Consider the following 24,350-nt stretch of genomic DNA (forward strand, 5'->3'; position numbering starts at 1 on the left):
GGAAACAAAAAATTCTATATATATACCTTTCAGAAATGTAGATTTAAAAGAATTACATAAATGTTCCTTTATTCGAGGAAACTTTCCATATTGTAATTTACAACATGCTCCACAAGTTTTATAGCTGAACTGGGACTCAGTAAAAACCTCAATTGTAACTCCTTTCCCAGGAGATCTGAGTGATACTAAAACATGCTCTTGCCTCATTGCTTTTCAATGAATTGACTGCCTGAGAATAAAGATAGTTTTAACAACATCTATCACCCTCCCTGCATCAAGTAAGGAAGAGAAAGTGGCTTGCTTAATCACTAGGTGAGCGTTTAAAGCACAGATTATATAATCTCTTATATATACGCTGCACTGAGCTACGTGAGACTGAACTCCCTCATCTCCTCACTGTCCTCTGATACAAGACAATATTTTAGTGTCCATTCTGTACTTGGGAAAAATTATTTCAAGAATTTAGATTCATAAGGTATTACTAGTAATCTTCAAATCTATCCTGTCTTCAAGCAAAGCCTCAGCAGATGATCCATACAGGGATGAGAATCTGTGCCATTAAAAAACCTCCAACAAAGATACTTCAAGCAGTGGTCTTACTACTACTATTCACTTTAAAACTTTTTATTTATCCCAATATGTAAGGCCACAACCATGGAAGCTGCCCTTTTAATACTTTTACACTCATACCTGCAAAGATTCTTCCACTGAGCTATCTATATCATCTTGATGTCTCAGAAGATCTAAGACAGATTTGGTTTCTGCCTCCCAGATTTCCACTTGTTCAATGAGTTTTTCAACATCTTCAGCCACTTTTAATTGCCCTGTAAATTCTTCACTTGCTTTTTCATGTCCTTCTCCAGCCTACAAAATTCAAAATTATCATTATGAAAATGGCAAAATTTATATTATAAAATAATTTTCAACATAAAAAAGTTATATCTCTTTTTCTGAAGAGTGAGAATTCAACATATTTTAATGACTTAAGACCTAGCTTTTGGACAATGGTAATAACTATGATAGTACATTATCACCTTAAAAATTAAATTAAAAGGTTTGTTCATATATATTTCCTTAATGTTAATAGTCCGATAAATTAGTTACTATAGTCCTCATTGTCATCATTTTATAGATAAGAATAAGGCTTAGAAAATAAGGTTATTGACTCTACAAACACATTTCTAAAACTCATATGCAATTTAATTAAGTACAGCTATTAGCCAATAGTTGTGAAACAAGAAGAAGAGACTCAGAATCAAATTTCAACAAAATTCAGCCTTTTCAAATAATCTCACAATATCCTACAGCTTGATATGATACATGATAGATTTTTTTTAAGTTGCTTTTAATCAGTTCATTTTAAATGTATTAGAAGAATATAATATTCTAAATTCTTCTATTCTAAAAGTATATTATATGAATTCAGGTATTTCAAGATTTTCTGATTAGGTCTTCTTATAGTGGGAAAACACTGACAGTCCAGCATGGCAACTTGCCAAAGCCAGTTTACTTTCTTAAAACTGTGTAAGTTATTATTCTGAAGGAAGCACATTTCAAAGATCCTAGGTATTATACCTTAAATGTTTATGATTTTATTTTTTTCTTCCTTTTCCACATTCTTACCTATAATTTAAAATCATCCTTCAAATTACCCAAGAAAGCAAGAAACAAAGATTATATTTTCTCTCCTTTTACGGAAAAGAAACAAGACACAGGCCAGGGTCTAGTCTAAAGCTAGACAATTTCTAAGCACTAGTTAGAAATAATCTGACAAAAATATCAACTCCATTTCCACAGCTCAGAAGTCACAACTGCTCCTGTGGGTCTGCGGAACTCCTTAGTGAGTAAGAGACATGGCTTTACCGTGAAAGATTACTTCATGAAGTGAACCACTTAAGCTTTTTACTAGAAACTGATATACTTTAAATGTTATCTAATATAATCACATGTACCACTGTTCCAACAATATGGTTTCATCAAAACAAAAATTGCAAAATTAAATTATGTCTATATACAAATGAGAAACATTAAGTATAATTATTTTACCTTTATATCCTGATTGTGATTTTCAGGAAGTTCTCCTGACATAACCATTGAAAAATCAATAGTTGGTTTTTCTACTTTAGGTAGTTGAGCATTTCCAGAATTGTCAGGAATGGGCTGAAACTGTTTTGTTTGAAGTGGCAGGTTCATTTCCTATAAAAAATTAGTATCATGAAATTTAATGCTCATATATTTAAAGCTAAGATACATTATTACCAACAATAAATGGACATGATATATTCAATCTATTTTTAGAATTCATCAGTTATTAGCAATGTTATAAAATATGCCTATTTCCCTGAAACACCTCAGTCTCAAATTGTTAACTTAATAATTAAAGTTAAAAAATTATTAAAGGTCTGCTTTTATGAGGCACAGTGCTAAATATGATTAACAAAGCTTGATGTATGTTCTCAAGGAGCTTGAAATCTAGTAGGCAAAAATGCTTATGTTATCCTTTAATGATAAATGAATTTCAAGTAGAAAGCTGTATATGTCCACACAAAAACTGAACATGAATGCTCACAGCAACATCATTCATACTAGTCAAACAGGTACAAGGAAGCCAAATGTGCATCAACTGATAAATGAATAAATAAAATGTGGTATATTCATACACTAAACTACAAAATGTGGTATACCCATACACTAAACTACCATTTGTCGATAAAAAAGAATGAAGTACTGATACATGCCACAATGTGGATGAACCTTGAAAACATCACACCAAGCAAAAAAAGCCAGAAGCAAAAGACCATATATTATATGATTCTATTTGTGACATATTCAGAATAAGCAAATCTAAAGAGACATAAAGTGGATTAGTAATTGCCTAGGGCTGGGGAGGTTGGGAAAGAGTGGGGAGTAACTGCTAATGGGCACAGTTTCTTTAGGAGGTGATGAAAATGTTCTAAAATTGATTTGGTAACGGCTGCAGCACAACTTTGATATACTAAAACCACTGAGTTATACACTTTAAATGAGTGAATTGTATGTTATGTGAATTATCTCTCAATGAAGTTGTTGCCAAAAAAAAAAACAAAAAACTTACAAGCTGAGTTTTTGTAATGAACTTTCTCCATCTTTTATTCAGCCTTCTCAGTTCTTTAGAAATAGATGATCCAACTTCGTCATTGCTGACTTGAATTAAGAAATTTCCCACTTCATTTAAAGTAGTATGGTCTCGATTCCATAGGGATAGTGTCTCAGAGGGAACCTACATAAGCAACATAATGTTTTAATGTCCTATTTGTCTATTACCTATGATAGACCTTTACCAAGGTTGATTCCAAGCAAAAGTGAGTGTGAGGTCTTTGCAGAGACTCTGACCCTCCCCTTAGGGTCTAGTTCTTCATCCCTAATCACTAGCCCGCAGGCTCCAGCTGTGTCATCACTGCAGGGACCAAACTTTTAGGAAGCATCTGATCTACCTTTTTGAATGGCTGGTGAGCTTAGAGCAAAGGTTTTCAAACTTTTTCTGTTCATAGTGCCCTTCATGTCTCAGTAATTTTTTCACAGATTCCCGAGACCAGAAGAATTACCTAACGGTTCTCATTTTTAAACAGTCAGATACAAACAACTTAGTAGTAATTTCAAGGTATCCAACAAAGAGATGTCGCCATGTCTCCCTGAAAATTTAAATTATCCTGAGAGTTCTCTTGGCAGCTCCGGGCACCTCAGCACAGAGTCTGGGAATTGCAAGGCTTAAAGCAGTACTTTAATTAAAGACCTTTAAAGACAGAAGAACTGTTAAAAGCCAAAGATTTGAATTTCCAGTATCAATATAGGTGACAAGAAGTAATGACTCACTAACCCCTCAAATATTATTTTTGCACTCATACACTTATCACAAATTTTACTCCCATATAAACAGCCTATTTTCTGTTGCATAATTTTATTTCTTTTTGGAAAATGTTTAATCTGAGAGGCTATCTATAGCCATTTGCAATGCAGGAAAACAAAAGGAAGAAAAACTACTTGAGAGAATAATCATAAAAGATTATCACATGAACAGCAAATGAAAATAACAATGAATTACATTGAAATTTCTTTCACACCTCTCCACAGAAATTTAAAGTATTTTGTTTTTCTTCCTGTAGAAACTCAGGAAGGTTTTAGAGCTAAAAGGGATTCACCCAAATGCAAAAATAAAAAATTTTAAAGCATCAATTTGTTTCAAATGTACAAGCTATCTAGTGCTCCAAGTTTTTTGTTTCCTTTCCAAAGAACATAGCAACATATCTTCCAAAAACTACACTATATCTGTAAATTATTCCCCAATAAAGTTCTGTGCGTGTGTGTGCACACACGTGTGTAAAACCTTTAATGAGGAGAAAACTTCCTTCTGGCAATTATATTAGAAAATAAAACTCCTTTCAATAACTTAGAGAATTTTTCCAAGAGTCATGTTTACTTTTCCCTGGCCTCTCATTTTTGTGTTGAAAATAAGGATCTCCAAACAAAACAAACAAAAAACTTAAACTGAGTACATGCCATGAGACTGAAAATACCTCTTTAATCTTCTCCTTCTTCATCTCCTCAAAATAAGCCTTTAGTAAGCGAAGGTTTTCCACGTAAGTAGCCCAACACGCCAGAACTTTTTGTAGTGTGGACTTCACGTTATCTATATTTTTTCTATAGATACAAATATTATATTCCACCATTGCATATTGTTTACTAATGTTCTGATATTCTCCAGCTATAATGTTAAAATAAGAATGTCATCTTAGAAAACAGTTTTTTATTAACAAAATAATACTGTTAAGAAAAATCATGGGGGTGAAATATGTACTCCAACAATATTAAATGCAAATGGAAGAATGTTCTGAAGTGTATGTAAAACCAATTTATAAAACATTAAGGTATAAACAAAGAGAAACAGAGAGATGGAATGTCATTTTTAAGTGACCATCATTCCATCAAAAAATAACAGTATAGTTTTACCCAAATTCTTATGAATTTCTTCACATTGTTGAAAAGAAGTTTCAAGTTGGGCTAGGAACTCCTTTTCTTCAATAAATTTCTGGTGAAAAAAGGAAAAATATGAATTTACAATTTGTACTTTTAAAAATATGCCAAGAAAACCAGATAGAGGCATATATATATAACATTGGTGAAGCACTTAGGCACCAAAATTTCTTTAAGGCTTTAATACTACATCTTTGGGTAGGAAAAGAAGAAGAGCAGTTCATGATAGAAGATAGTTAAGATCTAGGAGACATAAATATGAAAATAAATATTATATAGGTATGAGACCTGACAAAGTTGATCTTCCTGTAGTGATACGGTTCTACAATGGTTTCCTCCCACAGGAAAAGGCAAGTATTTTGTAGCATTTTCAAAATCCCCTACTTCACATTTTATTATTGTTTTATACTTTGTATTAATTTCTCTTATTTCACATATTTTTATTACTACTGAATTATTTTCATTAGATATATTAGTATTTTATAAATGGATGCCATCTATCACACAAAAACATTTGAGAAACTACCATTAACCAAATTATTATGTGTCCTATGTAAGCAAATTCTGCTATGGAAAATACAGTTATATAAAAACTCGTATTTATTGCATATTTTTATTATGTGCCATTGGTATATTTAAATGGAAATATGAAAAATCAAGGAAATAAAAGCAATAAAAATATTCAAAATATAGTCTAATTTAGGATGATGCTCCCTGCTCAGAAATGTATACTTTTAAAATCATAAATTATACATAAATCTTTCTTTGGCATGTTTTTCAATTTCTGCCCTGAAATTTATAATCTTGGATTCTTTTTTGCTCATTCCAAAAAGAGGGAAACAAGAAAAAGGAAGAATAATGCTTAACTGTAGAAATGACATTTTTAGGATGCTTTAGTTTTAATTCACAAATGAACACACTTACATTCAAATGGTTTACACCATATTTTCCCAATTGCAAGACCTAAATCCCCTCTTCAAAAAAAGCCTCAAAACAAAATACACTTTTTTCCCTACCCCTTAAAACTTGAAAGGCTAAGATTAAAATGTTGTAAGAAAAATTTAATTTTTGAGTGAAACCATGAATCTGAGAGGGAAAAATACTAAGCAAGATGTCCAGCAACTACAAATAGTAATTTTTAATGGAAATAACATTGAAACTTTCTCTATTATTTTAACTAACTCAATCTCCTCTGTTGTGATAAATAATGCTGTTTTCTCTTTCTTATTCTTCCTCATGTCTGTTATTTGACTACATGTAATTCTTTTCTCCGGGCACTATTTAAGCTAATGAAAGCTATCATGAAAACCCATCTCAAAACCTAAAAAGGTAAAGGGAAATGATGCCAAGGAAAAATGCAAACCGAACACCCAGACATGGAGAATGTCAAAGACATGAAATAAAACAGCTTACATGCCAGTCTTCCAGCAATAATTCCACAGACTCTTTATTCCCATATTTGATGTTCCAAACATCCAATTTTGATTTCACTTCATCTAGCAAACGAAGAACTGAGAACTTAGAGTAATGAAATTGTAGAAGTGGAATGAATTTTTTCCCCGAAATGTTGTTGATTCTGGAAAACAGTGCAGGTTTTAGAACCTAACTTAGTATCACTGGCCAAATGTGAGATACTTGTTTGGAATTTTCAAAAATATTGGGGCTTTCAGGCAGAGAAAGACAAGTACCAAATGATTTCACTCATCTGTGGAGTATAACAACAAAGCAAAAACTGAAGGAACAAAACAGCAGCAGACTCACAGACTCCAAGAAGGGACTAGCAGTTATCAAAGGGAAAGAGGTTGGGGAGGGTGGGTTGGGAGGGAGGGAAAAGGGGATTAAGGGGCATTAGGATTAGAACACATAATATAGGGGGAGCACAGGGAAGGCAGTATAGCACAGACAAGTAGTGACTCTATAGCATCTTACTACACTGATGGGTAGTGACTGCAATGGGGTGTGTGGGGGACTTGATAATATGGGTGAATGTATTAACCACAATGTTGCTCATGTGAAATCTGAGCATAAGATTGTTATCAATGATACCTTAATATAAAAAAAAGGGCAACTAGTGAATAAAAAAATACATTAGGGCTTTAACTTTTTCTTTTAAATACACAGAACTCATATGTATCCTCAAATCTTCTTTTTCTTAAACAAAGTAAAATACTTTGACTAGATCTAAAACAACTATTTCTCAAGATGTAGATGTTTGCACATCTACAGACTATTTTCTGAAGAAACTACTCCCCTATTGAGAAATCTTATAATAAAATGTTAATCCCCAAAACATTTCACTAAATTTGAAAATATCACATTTCACTAAATTTGAAAATATCAGTATGACTTAATGCAACTAAAATTTCAACATCTACACATTAAAACAGCTTTCATTATTAAGACCAATTGCTTCTTAGTAATTATTCTAATAAGTGGCTTATGGTAAGAAAAGAGAAGATGTGGACAACTGTCAATTAAACAATCCCTATATTTGTGTTATTTTCAAGCTTATAAAGTGCTTTCATATACGTCCTCTTTCCACCCAGTCAGTACCCTTGTGAGACATGAACAGAACAACTAGCATTACCCTACATTTACAAATGAAGAAACATGCTCAGAAATAGAGTAACTTGGCCAAAACCAGAATACAGAGTTCAGTATCTGACTCTAAGTCCAGAACTTTCTCCATTATCATATCCTACCGTTCAATAAGAGAAAGTATGTTAGCATGATATAATATTACTATTACATAAAACATTAAGGTACTGTTATCAAGATTTAAAGACTAATTGTCAGAAATTATCTAAAATATAATATCTGAATATTTTCCAGAATTATATTTTCTGGTCCCCATTGTACCATGTCAGTGCTCATGCATGAACAGTATTAGCAGGTGCGAAATAGTAGTGTTACAAACCGTCTTTTCATTTCCTCCAATTTGTTTGGTGGTACCAATGGCAAATGCTTTTCATCTCTATTTTCAAATGCCAGGAGACTATTTAAATGCCAGTCAAATTTATCCATGTGACTCTGAAAAGAAATTTAGCATGGCATGAACCAGATTTATTGCCAAACATTGTAATTGGGTGTTTGCTAATCTCATTTGCTCTGTGTATGCACTGCATCTTTTTAAAAAAGATCATTAAGCCTTTTCTCTTTTTTAAAACTAAAATTTTGTCAATAAATATTTTCATCATAAATGTATTAAACTGGGCCATTTTACAGAGAAACAGAACTACAGTTTCTTTGGTAAGAGCATTATTAAAATCTTTTGTTTTCAGATGTATTTTCCATTCATTGTGGGCACGCACAAATGCTATAAATCTCAAATATCAGACTTTTTCATGTTTCTTTTTTCTTTTCCAACCTTGAATAAAGTAATTTTCTCTTGCGTTAGAGCCATGGCTTCACAGTAATCCTGGGAGGCTGGCAAATCTTCACCTATAAACTCCTCCACCTCCTGGAGCCAAGCTTCAATTTGATGGAGGGGTGAAGGCAAAGCATGATTCAGTTTTGTTTTCCACACATTAATCTGAAAAAAAAGGGAAGATGTTCATCAGAGACCTCTCTTCTAGTTTATTTCTGCACACACAATATGTTAAAATTCTTTAAAGTTGCTCTGATCCCTTAGTCAAGGAATCTTTATCAGTAACCTTCTTAGCACTAAATAACTCTGGCTACCTGATGATTAAGAAAATCATTTGTTTAAAAGCTGTAGGAGAAGAGGGCACACTGATAAAAGTAAATGTTTTGATCAATCCATAATTGTGAGAGAGAAATTAGAAATATTTAAAGCACCCTCTACACAGTTAGACTACTACTGAATGACCATCATTTGAAATCTAGTATGCCCTTGTGCTTTCTGACATTACAACCATACCTTGCACAGACTTAAAGACTATTTTCCTCACTAGCCCTAATCATATATTCATGTCAGCTACCTCTACCGTAGCTCCTGAATATCTGTCCTTCACCAAAGTTCCCCATAATCCAGACAACCCTCTCCTTCCTCTGCCTTCCCACTACTCCCTACCTGCGCACAGGAGTCACACAAGTGCCGACTATTTATTTCCCCAGATGTTGGCTGCACTCCCAGGTCTTCGCTTTTGCTGCCCCTTCTACCTCATTTTTTTCCATCAAAATGCACTCACGCATATATTCATTCATTCATTGAGCAAACATTTATGAATATGAATAACCTATTGTGCTAAGAGTTCAGTAGTATAAAGACATAGAAAGCTTCTAGTGTGGATAAGGGTCCTATGGTGGTTAGACACAAATTAGATGCTTACATGTGCCAACAAGGAGGTACCTTAACTATATGTGCTCAAAAATGAAAGAAACAGAGTAACATAATATCAACTTACACAACTTAATACATAAACAGGCAAATACAATACACATTTTGTCAGAACTATAAAACAAAAAGACATAAAGCACAACAGTGGTGGCCTAAGGAGAAAGGGGAATGTTAGGAAGGCATGGTTATAAGAGGAAATAAGTACACAATTGAACAAGTGAATAAAAATAAGAGTAGGGCCTTGCCTGGACCCAAGCGCCATGAAGGGAAGAGTAAGTTTAACACGACCTCTACCTCTGAGGGTCAACCAGATAAATAAAAGTCAAAAATTCTTCTTTTTTCCCCCAAATTGTTAGGAACACAATAAGAATCCAGTTTTAAGGCCTCTTCCTTTCCTACTGACCCCATTTAAGAATGTGGCTGTTAGATAAATAGTGACCTCACTAGAAGGGGTGGGTAACTGTTGAACCACTGTGCTTTGTATCCGAAACCAACATAAGATTGTATATCAATAATACTTTAATTAAAATGAAAAAAAAAAAAAGAATGTGGCTGTTTCTGTGACCTCACATGGCTTTTTAACACTTTTTTGGTATTCTCATTCCAAAGACACCTCTATGAAGATCAAGCACAAATTAAAATTTGTTGCACTTAAATGACCTCCTCTAATGAAAGTAGGGGTTTTAAGTCTGTATTTTCTATTACAGTTCTCCTAAATGAATTGTCACTGTTCTTAAGAGTTAAATTGTCTTTAAACAGAGAAAAGAATAGGCAAAATTAGGTTATTTTTTAAAGAACAGGGTTGATTCATATCAAGTTGCTGACATGCATTAACTGGGTGCTCACTATATGCAAGGCAAATATATATATTTTTTAATTAAACCAATTACTCAAGTATAAAGCTAAGCTCTCTTAAGGGAGTCAAATGCAACTACTCATAAAGAAGAATTTAAAACAGAATTTCTGTACTTTTTTTGACTTCATCCTTTTCTGGAATATAATTGACAAAATTATAAGGAATTTAAAATGGATATCATGGTAATTTGAAATACGTATACACTGTGAAAGGATTCCCACCGTCTCATTAATTAGTGCGTCAAACTTCACATATTTATTAACTTTTTTTTGGTGAAAACATTTAAGTTCTACTCTCTTAGCAAATTTCAACATAATACAGTATTATCAGCAACTGTTACCATGTGATACATTAGATCCTCAGACCCTACTCATCTTATAGCTGAAAGTCTCTGCCCTTCTCCAATTTCTCTCTATTTCCCCCACTCCTATCCTCTAACAACCACATCTCTCAGTGTGTGTTTGACTTTTTTTTTAAGATACCACATACAAGTGATACCATGTACTATGTTGTGTTGCTTTAATTGCCTTGCAAGCTTATTTTCTCAAAGGCATATGGCAAAGACAACTCTAAATTACTTCATTATTAACTTAAATTATTAACTATATGCCATTAGACCTCCAGTCAGAATTGAAAAAAATGTTTTCATTTTTATGAATTTTTAATATAAGTCAGAATGTGCTTTTATTATATCCAAATTGTGCATTTGGCAAAATACAAAACTTAAACCAGAAAATTGGTAAATAACTGAGTCAAAAACAGGCTAAGAACAAATACCTCTAATTTAACTGTTACTCTTTTCACAACTGAAAGAAAATTATATATATTCTGAATGAAACCAAATATGTGTTTTCCAACTCAGGGCTGTACTCTATGTACACTTAAATAGAAAACTGGTTCCATACTTTCTCAGTGTTGGAAATTACATATGAATTTAGCTAAAATTTATATAAGATCTTGTTGGGTCAAAATAACATAATGTTGCTACTTCCCATAGCAGGCTTAAAACGAAACCATTGACTATGACATTTTGAGATACCTGTGTTCTTAAACATCTGAACCAGAAACTGTCTAGATGATATTGATTCCTATGCACCTGATGACTTTATACAGTATGTCTCGTTTGCCATGCTAAGAAAGTAAGTTCCATTGTACCAAAGAAATGCCTTTTCAAGCTACTATCAATTTGCAGTAGTTACTCTTGAAAAATAGTTTTTACAGTTTTTATTATATTGGGTAATTTTTCCAAACTATATTCAGTAAAATTAGGCCATGTCACTGTGGCCTGGAACAGGCTGAACTATTCAGACATCTTCATCCTGTCCTTCCTTCATTTTGTAGAGGGGTTAATTGCACAGCTCTGATCAGACCACTAAGCTGAGAATGCAGTGAGCACGGCCACTTGATGGGAAGATTTTTGGAGCTGCCCTAGTTCTCCAAAATTAGGTACTTTTAAGGTACCAGACTGCTATTTCACACACTTCATAAAGGATGTGAAAATGTATTCTGAAAACAGACTGTCACTCTTAACAGCCAAGAGACTTGAGGGGGATAGGCAAACTTTTCCGGGGCCAGAGGGTATTCTGGACTTGCAAACCATACAATCTCTGTTACAACTCTGTCAGTTCACTAAAAATCATTTTGTTATCCATTTGAAGTGAGTGAACTACATGGTATGTACATTATACCACAATAAAGATATTAAAACAATAAAGGCACTAAGAGGTCAAATTATACTAAGACACCGTGTTACCCACAGATCTATATTACAAAATAAGTTAAAGGAAGTTCTTCTGGTTGACGGCAAATGAGTTCAGACAGAAACTCAAATCTCCAGAAAGGAATGAAGAACATTGGAAATGGCAAATAAATAGATAAATATAAAAGACTAATTTTTCCCCTTCATTTCTTTAAAATATATGACTGTTTTGAGCAAAAATTTATAACATGGTCTTGGGGACTTTATATGTTTATTTTATACTTTTTTAATATAAAGCAACTATAATATAAAGAATGAAAGATAAATGAATCAATCTGATTGCAAGATTACTACAATGTAAGAAATTGTACAATAACTTAGAAGTTTTATAACTCTAAGGAGACTAAAAATTTTAGAATGTGTATTGTAATCCCACTAAATATAAGATAGAAAGAGGCAGAGCCAAGAGCCAACAGATTAAATGTAATTCTCAAAATACTAAAATAATCTAATACAAAGCAGGAAAAGAAAGAATAAAGATACAAAAAAGCAGAAGGAAAAACAGAAAAAAAAAATGAATTGGTATACCTGAACTGAGCCATATTGATAATTACATTAAATATTAACTGACAAAGTACTCTAATTAAAAGGCAGAAATTGTCAATGATTAAGAAAGCAAGATCCTACTATATGCTGCCTGTAAGACATGCCATTTAAACATAATAACTCAAATAGGTTGAAAGTAAATGAAGGAAAAAGATGTGCCCTAAAAACAGTCAGCATAAGAAGACTGGGATAATCATACTGATATCAGATTGAGCAGATATCAAGAAAAATTACCAGAGATGAACAGGAAGATTTCATAATGGTAAAACTGTCAATTCATCAGGAAGACATAATAACAATGATAAATGTAAACACCTAACAACAGAGTTTTAAAATACACAAAGCAAAATTTGACAGAATTAGAGATTATACAGATATTAATAGCACTCTCTCAGCAATTGGTAGATCAACTGGACAAAAACGGCCTTGTCTTAATTGTTATTTATAGATACTACATCCAATAACTACAGAATACATGCACCTTTCAAGTGCAAATTGTATGTACACCAATATACACCATGGCCTGGTGTCTACTGTTGATGAAGCATCTACTCTGTACTTTACAGAATTCCTTCTGCAATCTAAAGTGCTCATGCAACAAACAAAGCTGCCCCATGAAAGATTTCTTCTAATCAACATAACACAATAACCTGGCTGTTGAGGCCATCCCAGACTTCTCTCAACTGTAACTGATCTTCATTCAGCTCATCCAGATTCCTTTTTATCAACAGGATGTCCAAAAAAGGTTTTCTTTCTTCACTGAATGACTCCAAAAAGGACAGTAGGCTCTACAATCAGAAAAATATTTTAAAGACTGAAATAGTTAAATCAGCTTGTAAAATGTAATCCACTATTTTAAGGTCTATAGCTGTAGGTTATATTTAAACTTTTACTTAGATAAAGGTAAAATTCCTGAATTCAGGATCCTTTTATCGATCTGGTATCGTTCTACAGTATACCCTGATAATTTGGGTGCCCTCATAATGACACAGGTCACGGCTTGTATTTTCATGTAAGTATTGTTGGATTTCTCTCGGAATGGAGTGACAAGGTCACTCAGCCCTAGAAGACAAATCATGATGCCAAATGGAATATAAGAGTTTGCCTGGCCTCCCCAAATATGTGTTCACATCAAAATAAGGAATAGAAGTGAGAATTATATGACAGCAATCATCAGGTATAAATAGTTTTTGAAGTGCCTACGATTAACTGAACTTGAGCCAATGCCTTCCAAGTCATCAAAAAAAATTTTTTTTATTCATAATTTTTAAAATTCATTTTGTTATCATTAATCTAAAATTACATGAAGAACATTATGTTTACTTGACTCCCCCCTTCACCAAGTCCCCCCCACAAACCCCATTGCAGTCACTGTCCATCAGCATAATAAGATGCTATAGAATCACTACTCATAGTCTCTGTTGCACAGCCCTCCCAGTGCACTCCGCCCCACATTATACATGTTAATCGTAAGGCCCCCTTTCTTTTTCCCCACCCTTATCCCTCCCTTCCCACCCACCCTTCCCAGTCCCTTTCCCTTTGGTAACTGTTAGTCCATTCTTTGGTTCTGCTGCTGTTTTGTTCCTTCAGTTTTTCTTTGTTCTTATACTCCACATATGAGTGAAATCATTTGGTACTTGTCTTTCTCCGCCTGGCTTCTTTCACTGAGCATAATACCCTCTAGCTCCATCCATGCTGTTGCAAATGGTAGGATTTGTTTTCTTCTTATGGATGAATAATATTCCATTGTGTGTATGTACCACATCTTCTTTATCCATTCATCTACTGATGGACACTTAGGTTGCTTCCATTTCTTGGCTATTGTAAATAGTGCTGCGATAAACAGGGGTGCATATGTCTTTTTCAAACTGGAGTGCTGCATTCTTAGGGAAAATTCATAGAAGTGGAATTCCTGGGTCAAATGGAATGTCTATTTTGAGCTTTTTGAGGAACCTCCATACTGCTTTCCACAATGGTTGAACTAATTTACATTCCCACATTCCCACAGGCAGTATAGGAGGGTTCCCCTTTCTCCACAACCTTGCCAACATTTGTTGTTGTCTGTCTTTTGGATGGTGGCGATCCTTATTGGTGTGAGGTGATATCTCATTGTGGTTTTAATTTGCATTTCTCTGATAACAAGCGATGTGGAGCATCTTTTCATGTGTCTGTTGGCCATCTGAATTTCTTCTTTGGAGAACTGTCTGTTAAGCTCCTCTGCTCATTTTTTAATTGGATTATTTGCTTTTTGTTTGTTGAGGTGTGTGAGCTCTTTATATATTTTGGATGTTAATCTTTTATTGGATCTGTCATTTATGAATATATTCTCCCATATTGTAGGGTACCTTTTTGTTCTATTGATGGTATCCTTTGCTGTACAGCTTTTCAGCTTGATATAGTCCCAAGTGTTCATTTTTGCTTTTCTTTCCCTTGCCTGGGGAGATACGTTCATGAAGAAGTCGCTCATGTTAATGTCCAAGAGATTTTTGCCTATGTTTTTTTCTAAGAGTTTTATGGTTTCATGACTTACATTCAGGTCTTTGATCCACTCGAATTTACTTTTGTATATGGGGTTAGACAATGGTCCAGTTTCATTCTCCTACATGTAGCTGTCCAGTTTTGCCAGCACCATCTGTTGAACAGACTGTCATTTCCCCATTGTATGTCCATGGCTCCTTTCTCATATATTAATTGACCATATATGTTTGGGTTAATGTCTGGAGTCTCTATTCTGTTCCACTGACCAGTGGCTCTGTTCTTGTGCCAGTACAAAACTATCTTGATTACTGTGGCTTTGTAGTAGAGCTTGAAGTTGGGGAGCGAGATCCCCCCCACTATATTCTTTCTTCCCAGGATTGCTTTGGCTATTCGGGGTCTTTGGTGTTTCCATATGAATTTTTGAACTATTTGTTCCAGTTCATTGAAGAATGCTGTTGGTAATTTGATAGGGATTGCATCGAATCTGTATATTGCTTTGGGCAGGATGGCCATTTTGATGATACTAATTCTTCCTAGCCAGGAGCATGGGATGAGTTTCCATTTGTTAGTGTCCTCTTTAATTTCTCTTAAGAGTGTCTTATAGTTTTCAGGGTATAGGTCTTTCACTTCCTTGGTTAGGCTTATTCCTAGATATTTTATTCTTTTTGATGCAATTGTGAATGGAATTGTTTTCCTGATTTCTCTTTGTATTAGTTCATTGTTAGTGTATAGGAAAGCCACAGATTTCTGTGTGTTAATTTTGTATCCTGCAACTTTGCTGTATTCCGATATCAGTTCTAGTAGTTTTGGAGTGGAGTCTTTAGGGTTTTTTATGTACAATATCATGTCATCTGCAAATAGTGACAGTTTGACTTCTTCTTTACTAATTTGGATTCCTTGTATTTCTTTGTTTTGTCTGATTGCCGTGGCTAGGACCTCCAGTACTATGTTGAATAACAGTGGGGAGAGTGGGCATCCCTGTCTTGTTCCCAATCTCAGAGGAAAAGCTTTCAACTTCTCACTGTTCAGTATGATGTTGGCTGTGGGTTTATCATATATGGCCTTTATTACGTTGGGGTACTTGCCCTCTATACCCATTTTGTTGAGAGTTTTTATCATGAATGGATGTTGAATTTTGTCAAATGCTTTTTCAGCATCTATGGAGATGACCATGTGGTTTCTGTCCTTCTTTTTGTTGATGTGGTGGATGATGTTAATGGATTTTCGAATGTTGTACCATCCTTGCATCCCTGGGATGAATACCACTTGGTTGTGGTGTATGATCCTTTTGATATAGTTTTGAATTCGGTTTGCTAATATTTTATTGAGTATTTTTGCATCTACATTCATCAGGGATATTGGTCTGTAACTTTTTTGGCGGGGTCTTTGCCTGCTTTTGGTATTAGGGTGATGTTGGCTTCATAGAATGGGTTTTGGAGTATTCCCTCCTCTTTTAGTTTTTGGAAAACTTTAAGGAGAATGGGTATTATATCTTCTCTGTATGTCTGATAAAATTCCGAGGTAAATCCATCTGGCCCGGGGGTTTTGTTCTTGGGTAGTTTTTTGATTATTGCTTCAATTTCTTTGCTGGTAATTGGTTTGTTTAGATTTTGTGTTTCTTCCTTGGTCAGTCTTGGAAGGTTGTATTTTTCTAGGAAGTTGTCCATTTCTTCTAGGTTTTCCAGCTTCTTAGCATATAGGTTTTCATAGTAGTCTCTAAGAATTCTTTGTATTTCTGTGGGGTCTGTCGTGATGTTTCCTTTCTCGTTTCTGATTCTGTTGATGTGTGTTGATTCTCTTTTTCTCTTAATAAGTCTGGCAAGAGGCTTATCTATTTTGTTTATTTTCTTGGTTTCATTTATTTTTTTCTATTGTTTTATTCCTCTCAATTTTATTTATTTCTTCTTTGATCTTTACTATGTCCCTCCATCTGCTGACTTCAGGCATCATTTGTTCTTCTTTTCCCAATTTCGATAATTGTGACGTTAGACTATTCATTTGGGTTTGTTCTTCCTTCTTTAAATATGCCTGGATTGCTATATACTTTCCTCTTAAGACTGCTTTTGCTGCGTCCTACAGAAGTTGGGGCTTTGTGTTGTTGTTGTCATTTGTTTCCATATATTGCTTGATCTCTATTTTAATTTGGTCATTGATCCATTGATTATTTAGGAGCATGTTGTTAAGCCTCCATGTGTTTGTGGGCCTTTTTGCTTTCTTTGTACAATTTAGTTCTAGTTTTATACCTTTGTGGTCTGAAAAGTTGGTTGGTAGAATTTCAGTCTTTTTGAATTTACTGAGGCTCTTTTTGTGGCCTAGTATGTGGTCTATTCTGGAGAATGTTCCATGTGCACTTGAGAAGAATGTATATCCTGTTGCTTTTGGATGTAGAGTTCTATAGATGTCTATTAGGTCCATCTGTTCTAGTGTGTTGTTCAGTGCCTCTGTGGCCTTACTTATTTTCTGTCTGGTGGATCTGTCCTTTGGAGTGAATGGTGTGTTGAAGTCTTTTCCTAAAATGAATGCATTGCATTCTATTTCCTCCTTTAATTCTGTTAGTATTTGTTTCATATACGCTGGTGCTCCTGTGTTGGGTGCATATATATTTAGAATGGTTATATCCTCTTGTTGGACTGAGCCCTTTATCATTATGTAGTGTCCTTCTTTATCTCTTGTTACTTTCTTTGTTTTGAAGTCTATTTTGTCTGATACTAGTACTGCAGCACCTGCTTTTTTCTCCCTGTTGTTTGCATGAAATATCTTTTTCCATCCCTTGACTTTTAGTCTTTGCATGTCTTTGGGTTTGTGGTGGGTCTCTTCTAAGCAGCATATAGATGGGTCTTGCTTTTTTATCCATTCTATTATTCTATGTCTTTTGATTGGTGCATTCAGTCCATTTACATTTAGGGTGATTATTGATAGGTATGTACTTATTGCCATTGCAGGCTTTAGATTCGTGGTTACCAAAGGTTCAAGGTTAATTTCCTTACTATATAAGAGTCTAACTTAACTCACTTGGTATGCTGTTACAAACACAATTTAAAGGTTCTTTTCTTTTTCTCCTCCTTTTTCTTCCTCCTCTATTCTTTATATATTAGGTATCATATTCTGTATTTTCTGTCTATCACTTGATTGACTTTGGGGATAGTTAATTTAATTTTGCATTTGCTTAGTAATTAGCTCTTCTGCTTTCTTTACTGTGGTTTTATTACCTCTGGTGACAGCTATTCCACCCCAAGTCATTTTACACAGTCTTTAGAAAATACTTGGTCTCTACTCTCAAAAATTTAATAAATAAAGCTTTTCTTTGTTCCTATTTGTGTGAAATACTGGTGTTTGAAAGTAATCAAGTCCATAAATATTATTTAAAATATCCTTAGTTATTTTGAAGGCTTTTATTTAAGAGACCTGACTCTGCAGTGCATTACTAACTCAAAGACATATGTGAGAGCAAGGCTTTCCAGGGCATGCTGAGCATCTTGTCTATGAAAAACATACCACGCCAGAGTGGAGAGGGTAAAAGCACAAGAAGCCTGTGCAGTTCAGACGGGAGGAAGATGAGAACGTCTGAACCCTTCCTTCTCCGATGGCTCCAAACAAAAAAGGATGGTGTGGCCAGCAAGTCACACATGCTCTGAATTTCCAATTGTGTTAGAAATAATACAAAATAAAGGATTCATCCAGCTCCTTCACCTAACAGGTCAGCAAACGGAGGCCTAGAGGTGGCAAGTGCTGTGTAGGCACATGAGACTATCGCTACCTTGTTCAGGAAGAACTGGTGGGGAGCACAGAGTTGCACAGACAGAGGCTACTAAGAGACAGGACTGTGGAACCTTCACTTTGGCTCCTGCTGGTCTCTTTCAAGATGGTACAAGGAATGACCGCTTATGCTGGGGAAGCAACAGGACGTAGAGACGGGTAGGGCTTAGAAGCTAGACTTCAGGCCAATCTCATCTCTACCTTTCAGGAGCTATGCAACCTTAGATAAATCACCCAGTTCCTCTAAGTCTTGTTGCCTTTGTCTGTTAAAGTGGAAAACAGTACCATACTCAGCAACATTATTTAGAACATTATTCTAAATTATGCCTTCAGCAAGAGGTTGTAACATGTAAAGTGCTTGCCAACTAGATGTCTGATACCCAGCAAATGTTCAAAAGTGGCGGCAACGACAGGACCCACAGGACCCCCTGGTTGAGGCCCTGTATTGCTGTAAATCTGGGAGGACTTCATTCCTCATTTCCTGATCTTTTTTTTTCATTCAATTTTCATTCTGAAAAACCTGTTCTGCTCTAGACCAGGGACTGCAAAACTTGTACTATAGGAGGAAAGATAGTAAATATGTCAGGCTTTGTGGGCCATATGATCCCTGCTGCAACTATTCAACCGGCATTACAGTGTGAAAGCAGTCAGAAACAATACTTTAATGGCCATGGCTCTAGTCCAACAGCACTGTATTTACTAGAGCAGGCGGTGGAGCCCACAGACTGTAGTTTGCCATTCTCCACTCCGACACCTCCAGCATCAGCATCACGTGGGAGCTCGCTAGAAATGCAGAACCTGAGGCCTCACCCCAGAACTACTGAGTTAGAATCTGCAGTTTAACAAGGTTCCCCAAGTGATTCACATGTACACTGAAATGTCAGAAGCACTGTCCTACAACTCAGCACTGAAACCTGGAGTTAACTTAGTATTTAAATAATTAACTCTGAAAGATTTCTTTTTAAAACATCTTACTCTTCCCTAAGAGTAAACTATAAATAAACTGTTATTTAAAGTTATACTTACTTCATAGTTTTTATAGTAGGTTGCATTTTCTGAATCCTTCAGCATTTTCTGTAGTTTTCTCTCTTGTAGAGTTAACCAGTCCATAGCATCTTTCACCTTTCCCTGTAATTCACACACACTCATATTTAAGAATTCCTACCTGTTAACTCATATTTAAAACTATCCTAAATAGATGTGGCAATTTTTTTTAACAATAAAATTAACAACTTCAAACACCAGTGAAGTAATGCAGTTGTTACACACCAATGACTCACTGTGCCAAAGAGGAATTTTGCTTGTTCACATAACACCTTAGATTTTAAAATGGACTGAGTATAATGTGCTAAAGACACAGGGGAAGCCAGCCCCGGATTTTTTTTTGTTTTCTTCCATTTCCATTATTCCTCAGTCTTACAGAACATCATTCTAAATTATGCATTTATAGTTGACATTTCAGAATACTGCTTTCCAATAAATCTAAACATGGATTAATTCAAGAGATGTCATCTCCTCCAAATACGCTGACATCAAAAATACCTTGAACATTTTAAAGATCCCCAAAATAACACTGCTAAAAGCTTGGGTTATTCTATGTGGGAGTGCACAACAATTACTTTTTTTCTCAGATAGTTTTTTGCCTACAGTTAGAAGCAAGTTTTACTGCAGGAAGATAAAGCAAGATAAGTTACATCCTAGTTCCATTTTCCCTTAACCTTCATTTGCTTTTTTTCTACTAAGCAAGAGTGTTTTCTATGTGTTTTTACATCCAGTTTCATGGTCAGTTGAGTTTTTTATTTTATTTTTTAATATGAAAATTAATTAGACAAGACTAGCTCTTCAGCAGGTCAGAAATAAGTGAGCTGAACTATAAGCCTTAGTCTCAGCTTGAGTCTCTCTTCCAGAGGCAGCTACAAGCTGGCTTGGTGCCTCAAACAGTGAAAAACATATGCCTAAATTTGTTAAGTAAGATGCGATAATATGAATGCATATAAACATGTCCCAGGAAGAGTTTAAATAACTTTTAAAATAATATTCAGGAAACCTTTTACTAAATTTATAGCATTCATTCATCTTCATAGAAGCAGAATAAGCATTTATTTTCAGCTCAGAGATTTTTATGAAATTTCCACCCACAATATTTTGTATAATTGACTCAAAGTCAAAGGAAAAAACTGAATAATCAAATGGCAATCCGATGGTAATTCAAGAGTGTCTCAACAGACAAGGACTAAGAGTAGAATATAATGCTTCCATTTTTTATGAATTATGGTTCCATTTATATAAAGCTAAAAAAACAGGTAAAATGGGAACAGGCTAAAATTAGTCTGTGGTGATGGCTGCACAACTATGTAAATATACTAAACACCACTGAATTGTAGATTTTGAATGGTTTAACTTTATGGTATCTGAATTGTACCTCAATAAAACTGAAGTTAAAATTTAAATAGACAAAAATTTGATAGCTTTAGAATTTTTTAAGAGCCTGCTAAACTAAAAATTGTTTGAGACAATTCAGCAAAGTTTAATAAATTACCACTTTTTTTTAACTTAAAAAGAAGAGGCAAAACTAAACTACAGTAAACAAATTGGAATCCTGGTCATCTGGAGTAGGAAGTACAAAAAGGAAAGGCACAATGGAACATTCTGGGTAACCTCATGACTGCAGTATGGTTTACACAGGTGTGTGCATCTGTCAAAACTCACAAAACTGTACATTTAAATTCTGTATGCAAATTATAGTTCAATTTAAGAAAACTAAACCATTAGTAGGATACAACAAAAGTGGGTTTGTTTTTTACTTGTAATGGCATACCTGAGCTTCATCTCGAGTTCCAGATGTGTCCTTTGAATACTTTAGAAACTGTGCCACATAGGTCATGATCGACTTTTCATCAGGATTAACAACATCCACATCTGTAAGATATAAGTAGCTATAGATGTGATTTACTGTAATTAATACACAAGAATAGCCTATCCCATAAGACAGTCTTGAAATGAACCAAAGGAGATGAGAAGCCGTGCAATCTTTGGTCACTCGCTCTTGCTCCAAGACTGTACAGTGGCCAAGAGCTTAGATCTAGAGTTAAACAGAGCTGGGCTGAATCCACGCAGCAGTACATGCACAGCCTCCATTTCTACTACACACAATCAATGGCAAAGGTGCCCCATCCACACATGAAAAAAGCTAGGAAAGCAGTTTCTGTCCTCATACAGGTTCAGCTTTACCTAGGAGGAGGGGGTGGAAAGGGAGGTATATAAAAAACTCAAAAAACACCTTCCTGGAGAGATTTTAGAACCAAATAGAATCAAGGGAATACAATATAGAACACAAAATAAGAGAATTAAGACAAAGGCTCAAATTATTCCTAATAGCAACATTGTTTGCTTTCAGCTGTGATGTCATACCTACAATCACTGAGGTTAACAGGTAGGAATTCTTAATTTCATGAAATTATTGAGTTTAAGTTAAACTCCCCAGCCTAAAATATAATGCTGTTATATATGGATATTATTTTCAAACCAACTTCACACTGGACATTATTTTGAAAAGCAAGAAGCTTCTTTACCTTCTGGTTCCAGCAATTTAGGGATTTTTAGTTCTTCTTCTGCAATTCTGAAAGCCTCTTTCAGATTCTCTTTGTTGGATCTATGCTTTACACTCTTCATGTCAATTAGGCCTGGTCTCAAGGCATGAATGACAGCCAGAAAAGCCATCCCATTTCTCCAGCTTGACTTAAAATCTGTCACACTAACAGACCCATACCTATCACAAAAGGACAAAAATGTGATGAATACTACTTAACAGAATATATCAAACACCTCACTATATTCAACAGCAATTAAAACAAATTTTGGTGAATCAAGTAAGTCAGATGAATCATTCTAGGAAAACATTTTATTTTAATTTTGTAGTCAAACTGCCAAGTTTGATGAGGTTCATGATACCACAGTATGTGGTTCTCCAAGTGTGGTCCCTGGTCCATCAGTACCAGCATCACCTGGGCTGCAAGTGCTAAAAATGCAAATTCTCAGGCCCTACCCCACACCTACTGAATCATATTCTGGAGGTGGGCCTGAAATCTGTGTTTTATAAGCCTTCCAAGTGACAGTGATACTCAGTCAAGTGTAATGCTCTTTATTCAACAATCTGTTGGCTCAAGGCAGACTTTAGACCTCTACCTACAGTTAAGTTCCTTTCACTATATAAAGGAAACAATTTTCTTTCTCATTGGAACAAATTACATGATATATTTGCCCAAATCGATGGCCTTTAGCTCACTGGACAGATAGACCTTTTCACTCCTCTGCTTAAAACTGATCATCACCAATAAACGGATAAGCAAAATGTGCATACCTGCAATGAAATATTATTCAGCCATAAAAAGGAAGGACAATCTGACACTTGGTATAACATGAATGAACCTTGAAGATATTATGCTGAGTCAAATAAGCCAGTCACAAAAGGACAAATGTTATATGATTCCACTCATTTAAGGAACGCAGACTAATGAAATTCATAAAAAAGTAGAATGGTGGCTGCCAGTGGCTGGGAAAAGAGGGAATAGGGAGTAGTTCAGCAGGTACAGAGTTTCAATTTTGAAAGATGATAAGAGTTCTGAAGATGGACAGTGGTGATGGTTGCCCAACAGTGTAAAAGTACTTAATGCCATTTAACTATACCTCAAAAATGGTTAAAATGGTAAATTTCTGTTATATATATATTTTACCACAATAAAAACATTGTATTTGGAGAAAAAAAAACACTCAAAGCTTGTAACTCTACCTAGAATAACATCCCTCACTTTGGCCAACAAGGCCTTACATGATTTGGACCCTGCCTACCTCTCCCACCTTCTTTCCCCTCTTACAATGCTGCAGCCACACTGGCCTCCTATCTGTTTCTCAACAGCCATGTTCCTTTTAATCCTGCTTGCATGCTCTTTCTCCCAGAACTTCACGTACTGGAGGCCTACTCCTTCAGCTCTCAGAGGTCCCCTCCTCAGAAAGGTGCTGCATGACCACCTAAGAGAAAGGCGACCCTCTCCCTACCCTGGGCATCCTCAGTCATTAAGTCCCTCCTAACCTAACTGCCAATTGTAATTATCATAGTTATTCATCTGCTTGAGAGCGGAGGCCTTGCCTGTCTTGTCCATCACAGTCGATTCATTCCTCAAACAGAACCTGGCATATGAAGGTGCTTAACATATATATTTCAAGTCACTCAATTAAGCACTGTTCCGTATTTGACAGATTGGTAAAGATATAAAAGACTATAGTTGCCTACAAAGTGTGGGAAATACTCCAGAAGTAGAGTTTCCTTTAATATCCCATAAAAAACACCAAGGAAATTCAATGGGCTAATTTAAGGTATGAATCAAATGATAAAAGCTACTTGAGAAATAGTCTGCTTCAAACAACCTAGGCTTTCCTGGCTTCCTTAGGGGAAAAAAGCCTATACTCTATCATAAACTGCAGTGTACTTACTGACTTTTACCTTGTTTAACAAATATTTATGTGGTGCCTACTGTGTCTAGAAGCTGTTTCAAATACTCAAAAAAAATAGTTCTTATAAAACACATAATAGCCCTGTCAAGTAAGCGTTAAGTGTTGTCCAAATTGTATGATCGAGGAAACTAACA

General features: G+C 35.1%; 1 protein-coding gene across 12 annotated transcripts in view; it reads right to left on the bottom strand.

The window, feature by feature from the left end:
* SYNE2 (spectrin repeat containing nuclear envelope protein 2) overlaps positions 1-24,350 on the bottom strand; it is a 319,309-nt gene that overhangs the window by 216,837 nt on the left and 78,122 nt on the right. For all 12 annotated transcript variants that reach the window (XM_036906082.2, XM_036906091.2, XM_057488386.1 and 9 more), the window contains 12 exons: positions 22,278-22,474; positions 21,524-21,624; positions 19,732-19,833; positions 13,122-13,259; positions 8,378-8,542; positions 7,928-8,040; positions 6,424-6,586; positions 4,987-5,065; positions 4,554-4,741; positions 3,095-3,259; positions 2,047-2,196; positions 691-864 (listed from right to left, as the gene is read on the bottom strand). In XM_036906082.2, coding sequence (XP_036761977.2) covers positions 691-864; positions 2,047-2,196; positions 3,095-3,259; positions 4,554-4,741; positions 4,987-5,065; positions 6,424-6,586; positions 7,928-8,040; positions 8,378-8,542; positions 13,122-13,259; positions 19,732-19,833; positions 21,524-21,624; positions 22,278-22,474 — 1,735 coding nt within the window. The remainder of the gene's footprint in view (positions 1-690; positions 865-2,046; positions 2,197-3,094; positions 3,260-4,553; positions 4,742-4,986; positions 5,066-6,423; positions 6,587-7,927; positions 8,041-8,377; positions 8,543-13,121; positions 13,260-19,731; positions 19,834-21,523; positions 21,625-22,277; positions 22,475-24,350) is intronic.

The sequence above is a fragment of the Manis pentadactyla genome, chromosome 11 (genome assembly GCF_030020395.1).
Source record: "Manis pentadactyla isolate mManPen7 chromosome 11, mManPen7.hap1, whole genome shotgun sequence".
Classification (NCBI taxonomy): Eukaryota; Metazoa; Chordata; class Mammalia; order Pholidota; family Manidae; genus Manis; species Manis pentadactyla.